Source organism: Cygnus atratus, chromosome Z, assembly GCF_013377495.2.
Source record: "Cygnus atratus isolate AKBS03 ecotype Queensland, Australia chromosome Z, CAtr_DNAZoo_HiC_assembly, whole genome shotgun sequence".
Taxonomy (NCBI): Eukaryota; Metazoa; Chordata; class Aves; order Anseriformes; family Anatidae; genus Cygnus; species Cygnus atratus.
This window is the reverse complement of record NC_066396.1, coordinates 83,989,412-84,009,190: the sequence shown is the minus strand read 5'-3', so window position 1 is coordinate 84,009,190 and position 19,779 is coordinate 83,989,412. Positions and strand designations below refer to the sequence as shown.

Below are 19,779 nucleotides of genomic sequence, written 5' to 3'. Positions count from 1 at the left end.
CCAGCTTTTATGCTGTGACTTGGTGAAATGTTTGTACGATTACAGTGGAGAACGTGAAAAGCATAGTTACAGGCATGAGAGTAGCACCTGATTCACACAGCATAGAAGGTGAGATGAAGAGCTGGCTGGGGTGGAAGGCCCTTCTCTGTCTGTTGACTACAACCTTCTCAGAGCAGATGCTGGCTTTTAAGAAGAATGCAGTAGTTTTGGGTTGCCATTTGTGAGTAAGGAATTGAATGAAACAAGCAACAAAGTTGTTGTATGATGACATAAAGGAATTGTGGAGCTGAGCTACTTCTAGAAAAAAAAAAAGAAAGAAGCTAATTTCAAAATTCCTCTCTGCTCATATCAATAGTGGCTGCTTAAAAATTACGTGGCAGCAGAATTTGCTGAACTGAAAAAATAATTAATATGAAATGAGGAAGGCTCTTGCGTGAAGAGAGCAATGTAACATGTAGGGCATGGTTTCGGTCCTGCTCCTCTCCTTGAAAATATAATTGAATAATGGCAACCACAGAGAAACAGGGGTTCTCTTGGTCATTTTCTATGTTGCAGATATTCCTCCAAGTTCAGAGCTGATTTCTGAGGTAGTCCAGACAAGTCATGTGCAGAGCGATATCCAAAAGGCTAAGGGAGAACAGGTTGTCAGGTTGTGAGGCTTTACATTGATGGGAGTTTTTCTTGAAGCCACAGATCTCAGGTCTGTGTTTTCATTAAGGCAAACAATTTTTCTCTGGTTCTTGTGGTTGTGGAGAAGAGTTTGAAAACATGACCCCCAGATATACTTCTGGCATGAAAATGGGACAGCTGTCAGGGTGGGTCATATAAACAGTGGGGTTCCCTTCTGATTTTCTGAAACTGTTTTCTTGTTGGGATGTTTTGATGCCTGTGCAGCACCTGGACATTTTCAGCATAACTGCAGAAATGATTTTAGCAGGAAAATGAGGATTATTAAAAAGCAGTGCATCTAGTTAATCTGTCCAGAAAACATTTTGACAAAAACTAAAATATTTCATGCAAACCTGTCATCTTTGATGACTTTTCCATGCAGAAGATCCCTCACTAGGGTCTTTCACAAGAGTGAGGAGGTGCAAGGCCTCAAGTGTATGTACCATGCTTTTTGATCTGCCTGCCTTTTTCTGTTTTGCTTTGTTTTTCACATCTGTGTGCAGACAGTGCCTGATGTTTCTAGGCTGCTTTTATACAGCAGAAGAAACAGTTTCCCTGCCCCAGGAAGGCAGGATGAACTGAGATGTTTAAATGCTGGGGTGGGTGTCTCAGAGGTAGGTAGGTGATCCTGTCCACCCTGGTCCCTGTGAGGACAGACTGCCAGTGTTCTGTCTCTGAAACTCCACACATTTGCTGCCTGTCAGGTTTAGTTGTCAGTGGGTCTCAGCCAATTAGCAAAGGGAAAACAAATAGCTCAAGATTTACCCTCTGACATACATTTGGTTAAATGCCCGTTAAGTGTTAGTGAGTGTAATGTAAAAGAAAGCATCTCATCACCCCCCAGATTTTTTCCATACAAAGTGTTTTCATTCACGTGAACCTTTCAGAGAGTGTATCTGAGGAGGAGGGAGTATTTCTGTGCTTGTGGTACTCCAAAGCCCTCTTTTACTAGCTTCTCTGTGCCCTATCTTGTTGCTGCACAGAGACCTTGGGTTAAGGACTCAAAGCCAAGGTGGGTCACTGCTCCCTGTCTGTGCAAGGGTTGCTTTTCCACTTAGTTCAGTTCCCGCTGCCTATCTAAACTCCCCTGAAGACACACAGTTAACAAGTGCTCAATAAATCTTTGAGAACAAGGTTGGTCGTTATATTTTTGGCTTTCCCACATGAAAATTGTCTTTCAGCCCTCCCCATTCCAGCCTTGGGTACAGTGAAGACATGAAAGAAACTTTGGAAGAATGCTTGTTTGCTTTATGGGGCCAGTTTCACACTGGCAATTTGATGGGGACTTTAGCATTGTAGGAATAGTTGCCACCCACAAAATGTAAAATAGAGGACTTCAATCTACCATAGGTTCACCTGGCTCTCAGGAACACAAATATGAAATATAAATGGAAGTCTTTTAGAAAATAAAATACTAACATTTATGTCCAGCTTTCAAAGTGACCTGAAATCAGGAGTTTGTGACTTGAAAGGATTTTGTTCATCTTTGACTTTGTAGCATGCCACAAAATACTGCAAATTCTGTGTCTTTCTCCATTGTTCTTCATGTGGGTAGAGATTAAGTGTACCTGGAGCTAAAGTGGTAAACATTGCCCAGATTCTTTTGCCACGTGTTACTGTTTTGAAATAACTATATTGCATACAATATGAAGCATAGAAAAGCTGTGTGAGCTGCTGCTCAGGATCCCAATAGATGTCATACAAAAGAGACTTGGGGCAGAGAAGTCACAAAGCAAAAACATATGAATCTCACACTGGATCCTATGGTATTTCCTACTTTGTTAGGTTGTCTGCTACTCATGTGGTCTGTTAGGACCCTGCTTTTTGTATACTATTGATCATACAGGAGGATGTGGCAGGAAGGGAGTCAGCTGTAACCTGTGGTCTCTTTTGGGTGTTTGGTCATTACCTTCACAATACTCATTCTCTTCATCTGTATAACAGACAGTTATAAAAGGAGTACTGGGTGACTGTCTCAGACAGCATTTGTGAAATACCTTGAGATAGTTCATCTGAAAGTGTTAGAAACATACAAATGTTGTTCTTAGAAATGTGCACACGACATCTGAAGTGTCAGGAGCAGTTGGTACCACAGATTAAAGATATCTAGCAACATAGATGTAAACCTCATGCACATTCCGAGTGTGCCTCATATTTCTGCTTCATATTTTTCAATACGGAAATACGAATGACTCTACTGCAGGTTGCATTTTCTTCTGTGCTTAGATGCTTCAGTGGAAGCAGCAGAGCCACCATAACAGGAGGATTGTACATCTTCCCTCCTCCTATTGCTGAAATGGTTACTGTTGTTGATGAAAGTGTCTAGTTCCTTTCAGAATAATGAAAAACAATGTGTTTTAGTAGTATCTTGTGACAATGAATGGCATAAAGTGATTATGTGCTGGTTTAAAAAAAAAAAAAACAAAAAACTATTGTTCCATCAGCATTGAATATGTTATGTGTTATTTTAATTGGATTGCCCCTTTTTGGCACTATGTGTAGAATGATAGAAGCTGCTGACAAAGAGAATAGTGAGGTGGTCATTTCATTTGTGCTGGGGTTGAGACAACTCATGAAGAGGAGAGCATACGGAAAGAGCAAGATATGAAAAAAAAAACCTGCATGAACCCACAGCAAAAGCTGGACAGGAGGAAATGAGGGACTTCCTCCAAGGGAGAAGGAAGAGGATGGGGGAGATGCTGTTTTGAGGCAAAGACACTCATATAATTGACTGTGGTGCAGGTGTCAGGAGGATGAGCATGCAATGCTGGTGCTAAGAACAGCCAGTGAGAAGTTCCTGAAAGTGTGTTAGGCAATTTTTGTACTCTTCAGGAAGTGAAACTGTGTTTTAGTTTGTTTTAGTTGTTGAACAGTACTTACACTCAAGGGCTTTTCAGCTTCTCACACTGAGGAGGCTGGGGTGCACAAGAAGCTGGGAAAGGACACAGCCAGGACAGCTGTCCCCAGGTGGCCAAGGGGATGTCCCATACCATGTGGCTTCATGCTGAACAATAAATATGGGGGGAGTTGGCTGGGGGTGCTGCCCCTTGTGGTCTAGCTGGGCATTGGCCAGCAGGTGCTGAGTAATTGCATTGTGCATCACTTTTTTCGTGTACTCTTTTATCATTATTAATATTATTATTGTTGTTTTTTTTCCCTTTCTTTTCTGTCCTATTAAACTGTCTTTATCTAAACCCACGAGTTTTACTTTTTTTTCTGATTCTCTCCCCCATCCCACTGTGGGAGTGAGTGAATGGCTGCATGGTGCTTCCCTGCCTGCTGAGTTAAACCACAACAGGAAGCTCTGGCATTTAAATGGTGAGAAAGAACCCATGCAGAGACTGTGAAAGGACATTCCATGAGCAAGGAGCCTGGACAGGGCTAATGCAGGAAAGTGTGCAATAAAGTAGATAGGTGTTTCTGAAGAACCTGAAGAATGTTTATACTGGCAGATGAAAGAGACATAGACAAATGAGCAGTTGAGGATGGATGTGTGGAGATGCAAATCACAGCAAAAGCAGAGATCAGCTGTCACCATTGTTGTCCTGTCACTGTTCATTTGAACACTTGTTACTTGCCTGGTGTCCTGGCTTCAGGTAGGACAGAGTTTATTTTCCTCCTAGTAGCTGGCAGGGTGCTATGTTTTGGATTAGGATGAGAAGAGCGCTGATAACATGCTGATGTTTTAATTGTTGTAGAGCAGTGCTTACACCAAGCCAAGGACTTTTCAGCTTCTCGCTCTGTCCTGCTAGCGAGCAGGCTGGGGGTGCAGCAGGAGCTGGGAGGGGACAGACCCAGGACAGCTGACCCAAACTGGCCAAAGGGGCATTCCATACCATCTGACGTCATGCTGAACAATATATAGGGGTGGCTAGCCGGGGTGGGGGGCCGGCTGCTCGGGGATAGGCTGGGCATCGGTCAACGGGTGGTGAGCAATTGCATTGTGCATCACTTATTTCGTACACATTATTACTATTAATACTATTATTATTATTATTATTGTTATTATTTTCCCTGTCTTAATAAACTGTCTTTATCTCAACTCACAGACTTCACTTTCCCGTTTCTCTCCCCCATCCCGGAGAGGGAGGGGGGAGGGTGAGCGAACGGCTGTGTGGTGTTTGGCTGCCAGCCGGGCTAAACCACACCTGGTGAGTCTAGAAAGTCACTATAGCTCACTGAGATGTATGTCTATTTTTTTTAAGGAGGCCTTCTCATGATTTTCTATGGAGACTTCTCCTTACAAACCACTAGGAAGAGACTGCTGGCTTTCTCTGCCCCAGGCAGGTGACTGGTGCTTTTAATGATCTGTGAAAGTCTTTGTTAAAAAACGTCTTGAAGTGTGTGCAGGCCTTTGCTTCCTTCCCACCAAGCCTTCCAGAAGAGGTTCAAAGATGGTGAGGGCAAGAGACGGCCAGGCAGCAGACTTAGCTTCCTCTTCTTGCCTGATATGAGGTGGTGGTGTTGCTGTGGGCATCTCGCTAGGAGTCAGGGATGCTTTTCACCACAGGTTATAGAGAGATCCAGGTCTGACAGTGTGGCTCCTCTACACCGTGAGGTCCTTAGGGAGCAGTCTGAATACATCTCAGAGCTTCCGCTGGCTTGCTCTCCAAGCTGTAACGTAGGGATAATATCATGAGCCTTCCTTTTGGTGGAAGATAGAAGAAAAGCACTGCAGACTGTGGGGTGCTCTGTTTCTCTGGGCCACATGGGTGCTGCAGGCCGTGAGGAGGACCGGCAGTCCGATGAGCCCTGTGGTGGCCAGCCCTGTCCCAGGAGGTGTTCATTGGGTGCCGCCGGTTCCTCTGAGCAGGCAGGCAGCTGGGCTTGCTTCGCCTCTTCAGTAACCCAGTAACTGCTCCCCAGGAGCCAGTGACGGGAGGTTCAGAAAAATTTCTTTCCCATGAGGGCAGTCAGACACTGGCGCAGGCTTCCTAGGGAGGTGGTGGATGCCCCATGCCTGTCAGTGGTCAGCAGGCATTTGGACAGTGCCCTCAGTAACGCGCTTTAACTTTTGGGTAGCCGTGAAGTGGTCAGACAGTTGGACTCGATGATCTTTGTAAGTCTCTGCCAACTATTCTAAAACAGCATCTTTTAAAATAGTATTCATTTTGCTATAATATTTGTCCTCTCTCTGTCAACACTGAGACTGAAAAATTACAAAGCTCAGTGCATGCTCAGGGAGGTGAAGAAGTCCCCCAGAAGGGTAGAGGGGCTCAGCCCCGTTCCGTGGCCGTGTGAGAAGAGCTTTCTGCCAGCCCAGGAGGCACCTCCTGCTGAGGAGAGCAGCCCTGGTCCCGTGCCTTTCTGTGGCCCTGGCCTTCCTTTTTGGCTGGTTTTGTGCCGCATCCACAGCCATCCTTTACCATGCTGAAAGGCCTCTGCATGCTGTCCTATTGGCCTGGTTGTCCCCCTCCTCGCCCAGGGATGTGGGGACCAGCACATCCCACAAACCATGCGGTGACCCTGGAGAGGAGGCTCCTTCCCTGAGGTCAGCTGCTCCTTGGCCGCAGCTCCACAGGCTTCTGCATGGCTGGGAATAAAAGCAGCCCAGCTGAGTGCTCCCACTGGAGGCAGTGGAAGAGCATCCCACGTGGCTCTGCTCGTTAAATCCAGGCAGGCATGTCTAGTTATGCACTTCTCATTTTGGCTGGAATTAACTGCTTCCTACTGTAGTTAATTTTGCTCTAGGTAATCTCTGAGGCTGGAGACAGGTCACAATTCAAATTTGAAATGAAGTCAGTCAGCCTTGCATATGCATGCCCAGGCACAATTCACTCTGTTCAGACCTTGGTTTTATTCAATTTGCTAGCTCTGCTTAGAAAAATAACAAAACAACAACAAAAAAAGAACATTTTCTGCTACAAGTGCTGGTTGTTTTCTGTGCTGCCATTTCATGGGGTTTTGTTGTTCACCATGGGCAGCCTCTGTGGAGGGTGTGTGCGCATGTGTGTGCGCGCATGAGTGTGATTTACTGGTCTGTGGAATGCCACATCTTTAAAATTGCAGTGCCCATTTCCTGCTGAAATAATTTCTACAAAGAGTGGCTCCTATTACAGCAAGAGGAGCATGGACGTCATGATTTATTATTATTTATAGTCCCAGGGCCTTGTTTATGCACGATGGGTTGGGTGCTCAGGATAGGAATGCCATTATGCAAATGACATTGAATGTCCTTACTGAGCCTAAATAATTTTTGTATTGGACGATTAAACCTCATCTGTTATTGATATGGGCTGCAGTCGGGCTATTAAAGAGTCCCAACAGTACTTACTCCCAGTAATGGGAAAATTGAGAGGAAGAGGCTAAACAATTGCCTCAAGTGTGCTGTGATTGTCTGGTAGGAGTGGAACATAACGAACCCCCTGAATGGAAATCGTGTTTACTACTTAGGGATAAATAAAAAGGGAGAACATGCAATAAATTACGCTTTGTGATTTGAATCAGCGCACCAGAGAATTTGCGTACTTTCAATTTATTTATTTGAATTTTTTTGAGGGGGGATAAATACCATGAGTGGCCAGGAATAATCCCTGCACCACACTTGGCTCAGGCTGGGGGAGGGTCAGGAGACCTAGCCTCTGCGGGAACGTGGGAGCCACAATGTCCTTGCGCCTTTCTTTTTGACACAGCTGTGTGTTCACATTTTGATCAGTGTTGATAGCTTATGAATTCCAAAATTGACAAAATTTACAGAAAAATGAGGATAATCCATCTTCCTTAGCAGCCTGTCAGGAGCTGGCTATACTTCATAATCTTCAATTACAGATGCTATTTTCAGACATTTACATGCAGATATTAGAAGAAAATGGAAATGAGAAACAAAGAGCGAATGGAAATGCAGTTATTTATATGTATAAAAGAAAAGCAGGTAAATTCTAGGCATTTAGATTGGATTTGGGGATCCCTTTGGAAAATCTGAGAATGGGCTCGTCTGCTTATGGATCTCACTGTGGAAAAGTAAAATGTAGCGTAGAGTGTCCCACATGCAGATAATCTGAAGATTTAGGTCAAAAGCCAGTCAGTTATTCTGAAGTATGAGGGCAAATATGTTCATGGCAGGGTGTACTAATTCCCTTTGTTTTCAGAAGAATCTCTGGGGATTTACACAATCCTAATTGGATTTGGGTTAAAATGAAGCACAGCTGTTATTATTATTATTATTTTTAAACATATATTTTTTGTGAAAGGGAGTTTTAGAAATATTCTGTTTACACAGAGGGAAAAAAGGCTTTATCACTGAAATCAAATTTTCATGCCCTTTAAGAGAGTAAGAGCGAAATGCTACCAAAAAAAAACCCAAACAACAAAACAAAGAGAAATTGGAGTACAGCTCCAATTAGCTGTATAAATCGGTTTTACTCCAAAGCAGAATTAGTTTCAGTGATAGCAGTGAGTAGAGCAGGAAATGTGATGTAAATTATAAAATGGAGGGGTGGCTGGTGGGGTGGCAGCGACAAGGCTTTGATATATGGCTTTTCAGATCCCTTTCCAGTCCAAATCGGAGGCGGTTGAGGAGGAGGGCTTCGGAATGAATTTCTCATTCCCATAAAATTTAAGACCGAATAGCACCAGTGCCCGTGCAGCTGCGTGTGGCACCGAGTTTCTGAAAGCCTGGGGAGATTAATTAAAGCTGCTTTGGATTAAGCTCTCCGAACCATATCTAATGTTACGAATTTCTTCCCTTTGTGAGGCTGGTGTGGGGGTTTCAGTGGAAAGCCTGCCTGGTGTCTGCTAGTTCTGCCTTTCTTTATTAATTTTGAAAGTATTACGACAGGATGACTTAGATCTATTAAGTATGAGCTCTTGCTTGCTGCTGCCATGAGGGATTAGCAGAGTCGTGACCTGGGCTGAGTGACCAAGTGGACAGCACTACACCTTTAAGAAGACCTCAGATCAGTGTCTGCCCGGAACAGTAAAAGCACTGTGTTGAGCAGTGAAGGCCCCCTGTGACATGCCTGTCTCACTGCCAGCTGGTTTGCTCAGGGAGAGGCAGGCAGCACGTGCGGTCAGCACAGAAGCAGCGCCAAGTCCTGAAGCCCCCAAGCTGGTGCTGTGCTCTGGCAGCCCAAGCCACCGTTGCGTCAGGCAGGGGTTTCCTTTTGCTGCTGCATGCCAAGCAGCACTGTTGGTCTGAAGGCGGCCATGCGAGTAGCAGGAAGGCACAAGACACGTACTTTATGCCTGCTTGTTTTTTTTGCAGGTGTGATTTGGAAAACGGAGCAGATGCAAAAGCAACATGTGCGAGTCCCACAGGATGCCAGCTGGCTCCTTTGGACAGTCACTTTCCCTATGTAGCAGGCACCTCTTTCCTGTCTTTTCTTGAAGTGGTCTCATGAGGGGCGTGCAGGGTCTGTGCCACTGGAAGGGGGGACGAGGGACCAGAGGGGGATGCATTTGCTTAAGACTGCCTGGATTGCAGCACTGCTGCAGGGCTAATCACAGACCCTTGCACAGAAGAACCCCCCTGTTACCTCTCCAAGTTTCCCATGCTAGATTCCAGCACTGGGCTGTTTTAGGGAATGCCCTTATTCCCCACTACATGCCCACCTTTTTCTGTTCTGGATATATCTTGAAGAGACAACTGCTCTATCTGTAGGGTCTGTTGACCTTTTGGTGATTTATACTCAGGCATCTTTGTTAGAAAAAGTATAGGGTGAAGCCAGTGATGGGCTATCTCACCACTTTACTGTGGTGCCACAGGAGATGCTGGTGTGCCTTCTACCATGCTGTGTATGTTACAGAATCACAGAATCACAGAATTGTAGGGGTTGGAAGGGACTTCAAGAGATCATTGGGTCCAACCCCCCTGCCAAAGCAGGTTCCCTAGAGCAGGCTGCCCAGGTAGGCATTCAGACGGGCCTTGAATATCTCCAGAGAAGGTGACTCCACAACTTCCCTGAAATACTGTTTGAGAACAGTACAAAAGTACTCCTGCACCTATTTTCCTGACATATGCCCATCGCCTCCACCACCTCCCACAAATATCTTTCATGCCACAGCTTATCTTCTGGTGGTGCAACAAGGTGTGAAGGACAGGGCTGGGTACAAGGCTCCTGTGAGCTGCTGTGGTTCAGGATGCTCTGTCAGCTCATGGTGACTGAGGTTGTCCCTCTAAATGTGTACCTGAGAAACTGAAGGCAGCAGAATTGGCACGGACACAGTGGGTGGTTTCCTGTGTTTTCTACAGAAGGTTGTCATACATGCATAAAAGTTGATTGTTTCCTCCTCATCCTCATGTGTTCACATCCCCATGGGCTGGTGATGGGTTTTTGCATGCAGGTTGTGGAGGGAGCTCTTCCCCCTGTAGGCACTTGCTGTGAGAATTGGTTCAGTACCTACTGCAAGCCATGAAGAGAGACAGACACCCAGCTCGCACTCCAGTTGTTTCTCGTGGCCCCAGTAACTTTTGAAAAGTGCCCACTGGCACAATTATTCCTATAAATGTGGGGCTCTGCCTCAATTTCCCCTTCCATAAAGCGGATGGGATGGTACTTGAAGAGAGATTGTAAATGACACCTACCAAGTGCCCTGGTGCCACAGAGTCTGCCCAACACCACGTGAGGGAAGGAACCGGCCTGTGACTGCCTACACATCTCAGTGCTGCTGGCAATGCCAGTGCACAGATGTGGGCTAGGGGTGCCACGGAGGAAATACCTGGAAATAAAGCCTCTGAAATTAAGGTGGATGTGAAATTTCTGCCAGAGTAGAAACTTTCCCATCTTCACACAATGAAGGCTGGCAGGGAAAGTACCGTGTGGATGCTCCTGCACGAGGCATAGGGTGAGCTGCTGCCCGTGCATCCAAACAGCCACCTCTCTCCTCACCACCCTGGCTTCTCCCCTGTCCAGCTCCTTTGCCCAGCACCAGGGACTCCTGAGCTGAAAGGGATGGGGCAGGGCAAGCATGAGACCCTGTCTGGCCTCTCCTTTCAGTTTTCCCTTAGTCTCTCCCCTTTTATATATTCCTCGTTTCACGTGTCTGTGTTTTCTCTCCTCCATGCTATGGCAGTGGTGCTCCATGCTGATGAGACAGTACGTGGTACAACCGCAGGCAGTCATTTTTCAGGTAATTTCTAGGGTACTGAACACCCGACTCTTGCTTTTTCACCTACCAAGCAGGTCGGGCTTCCTGCTGCAGAGGGAGAGGCCTCATGGTCACACAGGGGCTGCTTGTCACTGCGAGCAGTGCTGGCTCACATGTAGAAGTGGAGAAGCCAAGTTCTGAGCCCCCTGTGCTGCAGTGCTCATCCCCTGGCTGTCTGCTGTCCCGCAGGTCTGCACGCACCTGCTCCAAGGGATGGAGACCTCTCTTCAAAGTGCTGAGCACAGGGCTCGTTACAGCATCTCACAGCTTGGCAATGAGAGACACCTTCTGCAGTGGCATGCTTCCTTCTCTTCCCAAAGCTGCCTGCTCTCCTCCTGACTAGTGCTGCTGCATCAGCCTGGTGCTGGCCTTGGCTGCCTCCTGACTGCCTTGTGGTAGGTGCTGTGACCACAGAGGTGGTTCAGGGGCTCACCTTGACCTGGACTATGTGGCTGCGAGTCAGTTGTGGTGGGTCTGGAGCAGCTGGGGTTGCTCCTTGTGGGTGCCTGGAGCAGCAATGGGCTTGTGTCTGTTTGGTGTGGTGACTGGTAGCCCCAGATCAGCTGCTTGTCTGCAGCTCTTTGGCCTGGCTGCAGGTGTGTGGGCAACAGCTGGTGGCTCTGAGGAGGGATGCTGGCACGGTTTTGCCATGGGAACAGTGTGAAAACAGGAAAATCCCTGAAAATCCCAATATTCTTACCTCTATAGCAGGCAGGTGCAGGCTGGCCTCCATCTCCTCCCATGGTGCACACACCATCAGGTTCCTGCTCCCTGTACAGGGTGACACAGAGCACGGGTATGCCATTGTCCTTGCTCCCAGCAGAGTGTGCTATACCCTTCTAGCTATCTGCTTCTGCTACTGAAACGGGTAAATCCCTCCGAGCTTGAAAAGCCCAGCTGCCGTTTAGTTGATGTGGTGTTTTCAGATCACTACAGTTAAAATGTGAGACCTATTCATGTTACAGTTTACTCCTAGGTCAGTTACTAGGACCTCAAAGCTGAAGAAAGCTGCAATGTTTTGACATTTGCAGAATGCTCTGCGCTCTCATGGCAGGGATTTTGCAGGTGGGGTCTTGGACTGTTCTCAGTTGGGTTTGAGCAAGGAGTAGCAGCCCCTACAGCACCTTTTGGCTGTAGGGGGCTGGATGTGTGTCCTGCGACCCCTGGGCTGTATGTGACCCAGCATGTGGCACTGCAGTGTGCTTTCTCTCAGCTGAGCCCAAACTATCAGCTCCCCCTTCAGAAGTGTGAAACCACATTCACACTGCCTGTGTGGCAGATCAGAGAAATGTAGGAAGCTCTGAAGAGATTGTCAGGTCTGAACATAGTGCATTTACAACTTCTTAGAGCAGTAGGAGTAAAACAAAGAGTCCTTTCCCTAGGGACAGGTGTGTGCTTTTCTCCAGACTGCAGAAGTACCATCCGCAATGTAAGAGAGCAGGACAGCTTTCTCCCTGCTGTGCTTCTTGCACATCCCACACTGCGAGGACAGCGCCAGTGGCCTGCAATGTCTCTGCAGAACTTCAGCCATGCTTTGTTCATCCAGTCTCTTTTCAGGTCAGGGCTTCAGGAAGCTAAAAAGTTCAGCTATGCTACTAAGTATGCACATCCCCAAGTGGGGTTGCAGACACAGGACTCTGGAGCCATGTGGGAAGGCTGACTGCACCGCACAGAGCAGGTACTGCAGGGAGGGACGGGGCCCGTGGGCAGCCTGCTGCAGCCTGCAGCAGTGGAAGGGCTGTAGTATGGGAGACCAAACAGGGTCTCTGTGATGATTTTTTTGGGTAGGATGTGAGACTAGAAGAAAGAACTTTGGTTGCACTGGTGACAGCATAGAGGAGTGCTGCTCCTCCTAAAGGTCTTCCCAAAGGGCAGGGATTGCCAAGGTGCAGAAGTGCAGCTGAAGCAGAGGTGCGGGCAGTGCATATCTCTGAGGCAGCAGTGTTAGAAGAAAGAGACTGGGCTCATGAAGGCAAGGAAAACATGAGGGTGAGGAGAGTTTTGGAGAAGGAATAAGCTGAAAAGGCTGAGGAATAGGAGAAATCTAATGCAAAGGGAAGAACGGAGATGATGATGAGTCTTTGATGAGAAGTCCTTGATGAGAGTCTTTGATCCAGAGGACCCTGCAGTGCTGATCCATGAGCAGGGTGAAGAGGGAGGGTGGCCAGCAGCTATTCACTTTGGCAAAACATATTTGACACACTCATCTGGAAGAGGTTCGTATGGGAGATCTTTGAAGGTGATGGAGGTGCTTGTGCCTCACACAGGTTGTGTCTTTGAATGAAGCATGCTTCGATCAATATAAACGTACTACTAATAGGTTATCAAATTAAATTATGTTCAGCTTAAGTAAGAACTGAGCAACAGAGACACAAACAAGTATATTTGACCCAAAGTACTCAGCTTGTGGCAAATCTCAAATTGTGTGCTGGACTTCTCAGGCACTTCTAAGAAACTTGCAAGGAGAAAGATGTGTTCACACAAGACATGTTTTGTTTCCTTGAAATAAAAACAAACAAACAAACAAACAAAAACAACAACAACAACAAAAAAACATAAAGTTATCATTTTGATTTGTTAGCTCAAAAAATCACTGAGGGCTTAAGTAATCACTCATAACTTTAGCTCTGCACAGCTACTATGCTGATTTCATCTGCATTAATACAGTGGGAATCAGCCTTGGAGTTGTTATTAATTTTGTCTGCTCCTGTTGCCTGTTCTTCACTTGAAGTCATAATCCTCTGATTATTGTGGACGTGATTACAATCTCTCAAATAAGGGATTAAAATTTAAAGTGGAAATAGCAATAGGGAAGGGAAAACTTTGAAAAGAAAGTTCCCATTTTTTGTGAATGATACCACTAATAAAAAATTAAGGAAAAAGGGAAATGAAGATGAGCTTTCTGCCATGTATATTGAAGTCCTTCTGGATGTGTGAATTGACCTCACCTGCTTTAGATTGTTATAGCTACATGGACTTTGACAGAGTTACAGGACAGAAGGAATCTGACTTCTGAGGGCCTGTGCTCATTTAGTGTAGCTTCAGCTAATGAGGTTAAAGAATTACCATGAGGTGAGAGAGCACCCTTACAACAGTCAGTTTATTTATTTATAAATAATTTGGATTTTGAAAGAGTTGTCTACAAATCCATACAGTAAGCGAGTGCTTTTATTTAAGTGCAAACTATTTCTTATGAAATTATAAGGAAATGAAGTATGCCTAAGTGAAGCTGGGAAACTGGACCCTTCTATTCCCACCAGCTCATTAGTGTGTGTCTCTTCAAATGCCACCAATGAACTAAGGAGAGTTCAGGTTAACTGACTTGAACAGTTTTCTCTAACAAGCAAATAACTTACACTCGACATTTTGGTCCACAAAACTTCTTTTTTAAAGAAAGCTTTGTGACATATTTGTGAGTTTGGCTTTCATTTTATAAAGAAAGCTCATTTTGGTGTTCTCCAAGAACACCAGTGATAAGAACAGACCCATTTATTATTTTGACTGCTTAACACTGCTGTTTACGCTACCCATGTACTGCCTTAAAAGTAGCCAGTCTGACTGAACAAAAGATTTTAGAGTTCTGCATTGCATTTTGCCATACAGGCAAAAGCTGTTGAATACTGAACTTATTATTGGTAAAATGCCTTTTGTTTCTTTTTCCAGGCAACTGAATACTCAGCCATGGCATCATTAGCTGGTGGATTGGATGACATGAAGGCCAATATAACCAGTCCTACTTCTGCAGATTTAGGAGCCAGTGTTCCTGGACCTCAGTCATATCCTATCGTAACAGGTAATTAATTTGTTATACACTGATAAATAGTGTGAGGAAGTATACATGTACATTGTAGGGTGATGCTCTTAACGAAGGAGTTGTGTCAGATGTGTTGTTATTCACTCAAAAGTCTCTTTGTAACCATGTGATTTTACAGCAGCTCTGTTGATAGTCATTGTGTGGATTGCATGGATCATTGTGTGGATCTCCTTCTATGACAAAGTGACGCGCTTGGTGGATGAGGGAAGGGCTGTGGATGTGGTTTACCTTGACCTCAGTAAGGCTTTTGACACCGTTCCCCACAACATTCTCCTCAAGAAACTGGCTGCTCGGGGCTTGGACTGGCGTACGCTTCGCTGGGTTAGAAACTGGCTGGATAGCCGGGCCCAGAGAGTTGTGGTGAATGGAGCCAAATCTGGTTGGAGGCTGGTCACAAGTGGTGTCCCCCAGGGCTCGGTACTGGGGCCGGTCCTCTTTAATATCTTTATCGATGATCTGGATGAGGGCGTCCAGTGCACCCTCAGTAAGTCTGCAGATGACTCCAAGCTAAGTGCGTGTGTTGATCTGCTCGAGGGCAGGAAGGCTCTGCAGGAGGATCTGGATGGGCTGGACCGACGGGCTGAGGTCAACTGTATGAAGTTCAACAAGGCCAAGTGCCGGGTCCTGCACCTGGGGCGCAACAACCCCAAGCAGAGCTACAGGCTGGGAGATGAGTGGCTGGAAAGCTGCCTGGCCGAGAAGGACCTGGGAGTATTGGTTGATAGTCGGCTGAATATGAGCCAGCAGTGTGCTCAGGTGGCCAAGAAGCCCAACAGCATCCTGGCCTGTATAAGAAGCAGCGTGGCCAGCAGGTCGAGGGAAGTGATTGTGCCCCTGTACTCGGCTCTGGTGAGGCCGCACCTTGAGTACTGTGTTCAGTTTTGGGCCCCTCGCTACAGGAAGGACATGGACGTGCTCAAGCGAGTCCAGAGAAGGGCGACCAAGCTGGTGAGGGGTCTGGAGAACAAGTCTTACGAGGAGTGGCTGAGGGAGCTGGGCTTGTTCAGCCTGGAGAAGAGGAGGCTCAGGGGCGACCTTATCGCTCTCTACAGGTACCTTAAAGGAGGCTGTAGCGAGGTGGGGGTTGGTCTGTTCTCCCACGTGCCTGGTGACAGGACGAGGGGGAATGGGCGAAAGTTGCGACAGGGGAGTTTTAGGCTGGATGTTAGGAAGTACTTCTTTACCGAAAGGGTTATTAAGCATTGGAACGGGCTGCCCAGGGAGGTGGTGGAGTCACCATCCCTGGAGGTCTTTCAAAGACGTTTAGATGTAGAGCTTAGCGATATGGTTTAGTGGAGTACTTAGTGTTAGGTCGGAGGTTGGACTCGATGATCTTGAGGTCTCTTCCAACCTAGAAATCTGTGTCTGTGTCTGTGTCTGTGTCTGTATAAATCATTAGTGTTCCTTGGAGTCAACAGATGAAGTAGGATGGAGTAGGAATAGGAATGAAGTAGGATGGCTTTTGTAAATACTAACACGTAACAGAAAAGCAGAATGCTTGCCTGTGATTTTGGGATTTGTGACCTGTTTTTCATAAAGTCAACTGGCATTTTTGGTTGGATGAGATTTTTATTGCATTTAAGTTAACTTGAATTTTGAATGCTTTTGTTTTCTACAAACATTCATGTTTTAAACTTATGGACCTACAATTTTGCACTAAGATGGAGCATTTAAGCGGAAAGCAATTGTTTGTTCTAGGATTGTCTGCATTTAAGCAAGACCTTATTCAAGAAGGTATAGGGTAAGAGTTAAGGAACAGCTGGAATCTGATAATGCTATGGTCCTCTGTTTATTTGGGACTGACCACATCATGTAGAAGGAGACTGCTCAAATGGTAAGAAATACATGAAACTGTGTCCCAAAGGAATTGTGGGAATTCACCCCCCCCCCCAAAAAAAAAAAAAGACAAAACAAAAAACAACAACAAACCAACCAGGATTAAAAAATTTAAGGAACTGTTTTTTATGTATGTTACCCCTGTGTATTACTTTTGTCCTTGAGTCTAACTTGTAGAGATTTTATCACTGAATTTTCTGTGTTTTGCCAGGATTGGATTTACTTGTTTATTTTGTTGCTAAAATTGAAAGTGATACTGTTTTTCTTATATTATTTTTTATTTTTATTATTATTATATTATTTATTACCTTATCTTGGAAGCACTGCAATCTCCTCTAGTAGGTGAGAAGCAAGAAATTACTAAATTGCATTATCATGGAGTGAGACTTAGGAAGGAAATGGTAGAAAACTTGAATGCTTTCTTGCTTATGTCTTCTGCTAAGAAACTGCATGTCTGAGATCTGCACCTAGCCAAAAACAGGTTCACCCAAAAGCTGTTTTAATATTACAGCAACACTTCTTTCTTTTATGCTGGTTTAAGCACTTCGCATGCTTATCGCATTCCCCCTGCTGTCCCATCTGTGTGAAATCATGCAGGAAATCATATAATGAAACTGAACTGGCTGGAAAATAGCCAAGAACCTCCCCCCCCCCCCCCCCCCCAGCCCCGCACCCTCCTGAGAAAAAACACCCTCTGTGGAGTTACTTTTTGGCCAGGTAGGGTCCCTGGCACAGTACTTGGTGGTGTAATACTAGCACAATGTGTCTGGGGAGGGAAGATGTGGGCAAGTCAAGGAGAGAGTCAGCAACGGGAGCAGTAGGGATGATCAGCTGATAGCAGTGACTGTTTGCTTGCTGGAACTGCTGGTGAAGCTTTTCTTGTGGGCCCAGTTATTGAGGGCCTCAGAAGACCAGATCGCAGCTCGTGCAGGTGAGTTGCACGAGCCTCAGGTCTCTGGAAGCAGGCAGGATGGATCCAGCAGTTCCAGCACAGCTTTCTAGTAAAACTGCCAAACTGCCAACAAGCAAGATTTCACTTGTTTTATAAAGTCAGCTACTACTATGGCAGGGCCCGGGTAATTGATGAGTGTATCCTTACTTATTCTTCAAGATATTCAAAAAAAAAAAAAAATAAAAGGGAATACTCCAGGCAGCAGCACTGATGTTGTTCAGTTGTTCTTTCCAGCATTTGAAAAAAATCTCTAGCAAGAGATGAATAAACTGAGTTCCGAGCAAAGTTGAAAATACAGAATTATGGATAAGAACCAGCTTGGGAAACCTTTAACAGAGAATAGGCACGAATATGCCTTTCACCAGGATCTAATCTATACTATGTATACTAATCTTATACAAATCTTATTCTCAAACAAACCTTGTTTCATAAGGTTTCTAAAAGCATCTCATTTATATGTGACTCCCAATGATATTGATTAGTCAGGAATGGAGAAGATTACATGGTAACCCTCAAGGAATCAAATAATTTTAGGTGCCTTGACACCAGTGTAAGATGACACTTAGCAATGGAAAAAGTACTCGTTACAGTCTTTTGAGCAATGTGCATCAAAACTCTGAGTTTCGGCATATACTGAAATGGCAAAAGAACTTGTTTTGATTTAAAGTATAAAAAGGCCTTGCCAAGCTCACAGGTATCCTATAGATTATTATTATTTTTTTTTACTTTGTTTTGCAAGAGGCTGACATGGACAGAAGCGTTAAGAGTCGTCAGATTTGGTCAGTGTGTTGTTATGGGGTTCTGCCTCAGGTGCTGGTCATGCTGGGCCCTTCCAGAAGCAAGGCTGACTACAGATTTCACCTGGGAAGATGACCTTGGGGAGCACGTATGTTCCGTGGCCTCTTAGATAACAGAGCTTCCTTCTGTTGCCACTGGGACGTTTCTGCTGTTCTGTATTTCTCCTGAGCTCTCCTTGTGACTTTATACCCGTGAACAAAAGTTCTAAATGTTAAATTTATTTGTTCTCATTGGCCATGTGGAGCAGGCTTTATGAGTAGAAAGCCTAGAAAAAACCTGCAGTTGGTCTTAAATGTGACAAGTTGAGAGCTATAACAGAACACATTTTACAAGACAGTAGGTATTTATATCTTTAATTTGCTATTGCTGTAGTGTTTTCTAACACCTATATTCATAAAACTTAGATTTATACAAGTGTATGAAAACCCTTTAAAAACCTATGCTTTTTGATATATTTTCTTGAAAAGATTGTCCAAGTGCTATCCTCCCTTTTTCTTTCATAGCCCACACCATAGCAGCTCCATGCTGCTCACAGTTTGGAAGCACCTAGAAGCCCAAGGCATGCCCTGAGCCCTGTAGTGCTGGGTACATACCATACAGCTGAGCCCTACTCTCTGCCCTGGGGCTTCTGTAATGATCTGAGGGGACATGCAGATCTCAGGGGTAGGAAGATTTAAGTAGCAAGCCATACTTTGTGCCTGTAACATACAAGCTATGTAAATTAAAGTGTACTTGATGATACGGTTCTCATCATAGCTCTGGACAGACAACTGCATTTTCTCCCAAGAATTAACACACTTTTTTAGTCATGTCTCTTTTTCTATCCTTTTTGTTAGGCAGGACAGGGGATTCAGGAGACAAGACACATTTATTGATCCTCTTTTTGCTTGTAACCAAAACCTGCGTATTGCTATGGGCAATACTACATTTGTAGTAGATGCCACTGAAAATTAGAAGGAGGTGAACAACGATACACAGTACACAATAATTGTTTTTAGTGCAGGATCCAACAAACATTTCCTAACAGGGCATGATGTAGTCTGCCTCCTGGGAACTTTTTTGTTGTCTGTGCTCCAACAAAAGCTATGGTTTAGTGTTTCTAAGTTGGGATCACAGATCAGTGTGGGTAGGTGAGAAATAAGACAACTGCAGAACTGTTAGCTTTCTGTCAGCCCTGCTTTAGTGATCAGGAACTAACTCATGGGAGAAATTCTGCCAGAACCATGTCCTGGATCTTGGGCCCTTGTGTTGCAGGAAAGTACCTGAGCCTCACAGATTTCTGATAGTGTTTCTCCTGCAAACTGCTGCCTCTTGGAGGAGGAATGGCCATCATGAATCCTGTTTTTTTTTTTTTTTTTTTTTTTTTCCGTTGAGATTCAAAATGTTTGGTTGTTTTTAATTTCTTAACTCTTTTTTTTGAGGGCCTTCCCACTTCCTTGTTCCAGATAGACTGTCTTGTGATGTGTGCAGACTGCGAGGAGGAGACTGAAAACTGTGTGGGACAACCTGTTTCAGTCCTGCTAGCTAACACAATTTTCAGTTGTAAAATTGAGGGGTTAAAGCTCCACAAAATGTCCACAGTCTGTGTTTGGTGGTGATAATGGCTTGATAGGTTTACCTCACT

General features: G+C 45.1%; 1 protein-coding gene across 6 annotated transcripts in view; it reads left to right on the top strand.

Moving 5' to 3' along the window:
- PAX5 (paired box 5) overlaps window positions 1–19,779 on the top strand; it is a 143,658-nt gene that overhangs the window by 61,797 nt on the left and 62,082 nt on the right. For all 6 annotated transcript variants that reach the window (XM_035567624.1, XM_035567623.1, XM_035567621.1 and 3 more), the window contains one exon: window positions 14,419–14,548. In XM_035567624.1, coding sequence (XP_035423517.1) covers window positions 14,419–14,548 — 130 coding nt within the window. The remainder of the gene's footprint in view (window positions 1–14,418; window positions 14,549–19,779) is intronic.